Here is a 2,604-nt window from a genome sequence, read left to right as displayed (position 1 = left end):
CTTAGGATTTGAATTGAAACCCTAGATGCATGATCCTAGGAACCTATGTACTGGACACTAGACCTGAGTTCGATGAATTGAAACCCTAGATGCATGATTGCCTGTCACTCGTGAGCTTTATAGGAATTGTTTGTTTACTTTCTGTTATCAATATAAGGACGACGGGCGGGGTCGTGTTCGATAACATGACCTTTGGTGAGACCCCGTCAGTGTTGATGAACTTGCTAAGGTCGCGGTGTGTGGTAGTGCTGGTTAAGTTTTTGAACGTACTAGCCACATGCCGTAAATATGGTACGCGGTAAGCATAGTAACCGATTGGACCGGGGAGTGGATATACCTTTCACTCTCTCTTAGGGATAGGTTTTATTTTATGTTGCACAACACCACGACTATGAGGGACAAGGTATAGAGTGCCCTATGGGACGAGAGAAGTGCCCTGTGGGACGAGCTGGTGCCCTATAGTCGGGGAGAGTGACCCTATCCACAAGCCGGAAAGAAAGGCAAACGGTTGTTTGGAAACGACCTGACGGTGTTCCAGACGTGTGTGTTAGGTTTGCCTGGCCAGGTTAAAAAATTCGATTCGAATCGTCTGCTTCTCACAGTTTGGGACTGCTTGATCTCTTTGCCACACAGAGTAACAAGAGCAACATTATTATGATTAATTTTGATGTTTGCTTAAAGATCTACCATGGTTGTATAGTAGTTGCTTACATAGGATGATTAATCAACTAGAATATGGAAAGCTAAAATGTGAAATAAGGACCTACTCTTTATTGCTTTTCAGCAAAAGGAAACCAGAGCCTCACAAACCCTGCATAGTCTAGCTAAAGTGGGTTTAGTATACCCGTTGACGGTTAAGTCTTGCCGAGTATTAGAATACTCAGCCTTGCTGTTGGAAATCTTTTTCAGGTTTCAGTTTCGAAGAGCAGATCGCTAGTTTGTCCTATCCCTGCTCTATGCCTCCTGGCTGGTCCTTCGAGTGGGATACGTCTTCGGCCGGCAATGACCTTGACGAGTGATACCTTGCTTGGGCTAGCTTGGTATACTTTTGCGACGTGTTGTAGCCGTCGTGTGTTATCTTCCGCTGTTAAACTCTGAAGTTTTACCCTTGTGTTTTGTATAACTGAGGTACTAAGTTTGGTTTTGTAATAAGTACTTTGAAACATGTTGTAATCACTACTTGCCTATGTTGTAAACTTGTGGTTGTAATATCTCTGGACTCGCCATCGTGCGGGGTATGCTTGTTCGATCCGAGAACCTGGTGGTTGTATCGGGACGCTACCCGACAGACCAAGAATTGTTCCATTTGAAGTGCGTTTGAGCTAGTGTTGCCTTTATGGTGATGCCCTGCGCACTTTAGCCGGGATAATTCAGGTGGTTCTGCCACACGGGGTGCTGACGTCGAGGTCCGGCGGCGAGGTCAACGCTGCGCACGCGGAGGAGGCTGTTGCAGGGGTCGGAGTCGGAGAAGGAGAGGTCGATGGCGCTCCTGACTCCAAGGCAAAGCCGCGGCATCGACTTGCGGAGGCGGAGCAGTGGCGGAACAGCGGGACCATAGCGGCGCTAAGCTCTGTGCCAGCAATGGCGAGGCGGAGGTGGCTCTGGGGCTCAGTGGCGGCTTCGGCGTGCCGTAGTAGAGCACGGGGAGGTGCACGGGGGCCAAATAAAGGGAAAGGTCAGGGATCAGGGGCAGCCGTGCCCGGTGCTGAGATCTCGGCGTGATTCGCGGCGTGCAGAAGAAACGGATCGCGACCAACGACATTGCGTGTCCCGGGACTCGAGGCCCCCGCCGGCGTCTCCGGACTTCCTAACGTCGCCGTCAACCGCCACGTCCTGGCTCGGGAAATCTTAACCCGATTCCCTTTGGGCAACACGCGTGATCGCGCTGTCTGCCGGGGTTACCCTTTCCCTTAGGATCGGCTTACCCATGTGCAAGTGTCGTTCACATGGAACCTTTCTCCTCTTCAGCCTTCAAAGTTCTCATTTGAATATTTGCTACTACCACCAAGATCTGCAATGACTTCTGCTCCGCCCAGGCTCGCGCCCTGGGTTTTGCAGCGGCAGCTGCGCTCTCCTACTCATCGGGTGAGCAGCGGCAGCCACGCCCTCCTACTCCTACGTGCGGGTCGTCGTTGTCGCCTGCGGCGCCCCGGCAGAGCGGGCAGGTGGAGTGGGTGTGGAGCCACATGTCGATGCAGTCGACGTGGAACTCGTGTCCGCACCGAGGTAGCACGCGCGCCGTCTCCCCGGCCGCGAGCTCCGTGATGCATATGACGCACTCCAGCGCCTCGCCCTCGCCCACCTCCCGGCGCGGTAGCTTCGCCACAGACTTGTTGCCCAGACTACCTTGGTAGCACCACGCCGCGTCCGCTCCTCCGCCAGCGCCGCCGAACAGTAGCCACATCCCCACGCCGCGCGCACCGCCGCGGTACCACATGGCACAGAGAAAGATGCAGAAGGAGAGGATGATGAATTTATTAAGTCTAATTGTACTATAATTTGACAATGGTTACTGTAGCACAATATTGTCAAATTATGGAGTAATTAGGCTTAATAGATTTCGTCTCGCGAATTTGTCTCCATCTGTGCAATTAGTTTTTTAAT

At 52.2% G+C, this 2,604-nt stretch overlaps 1 protein-coding gene across 1 annotated transcript; it reads right to left on the bottom strand.

Moving 5' to 3' along the window:
- Positions 1-2,074: 2,074 nt before the first annotated feature.
- On the bottom strand, positions 2,075-2,437 carry LOC120639930 (E3 ubiquitin-protein ligase EL5-like). Its single transcript, XM_039915847.1, has one exon. The coding sequence runs from the start codon at positions 2,435-2,437 to the stop codon at positions 2,075-2,077; it is 363 nt and encodes a 120-aa protein (XP_039771781.1).
- Positions 2,438-2,604: the final 167 nt, after the last annotated feature.

The sequence above is a fragment of the Panicum virgatum genome, chromosome 7K, assembly GCF_016808335.1.
Source record: "Panicum virgatum strain AP13 chromosome 7K, P.virgatum_v5, whole genome shotgun sequence".
Classification (NCBI taxonomy): Eukaryota; Viridiplantae; Streptophyta; class Magnoliopsida; order Poales; family Poaceae; genus Panicum; species Panicum virgatum.
The sequence above is the reverse complement of the archived record's forward strand: the minus strand, read 5'-3'. Positions and strand labels throughout refer to the sequence as shown.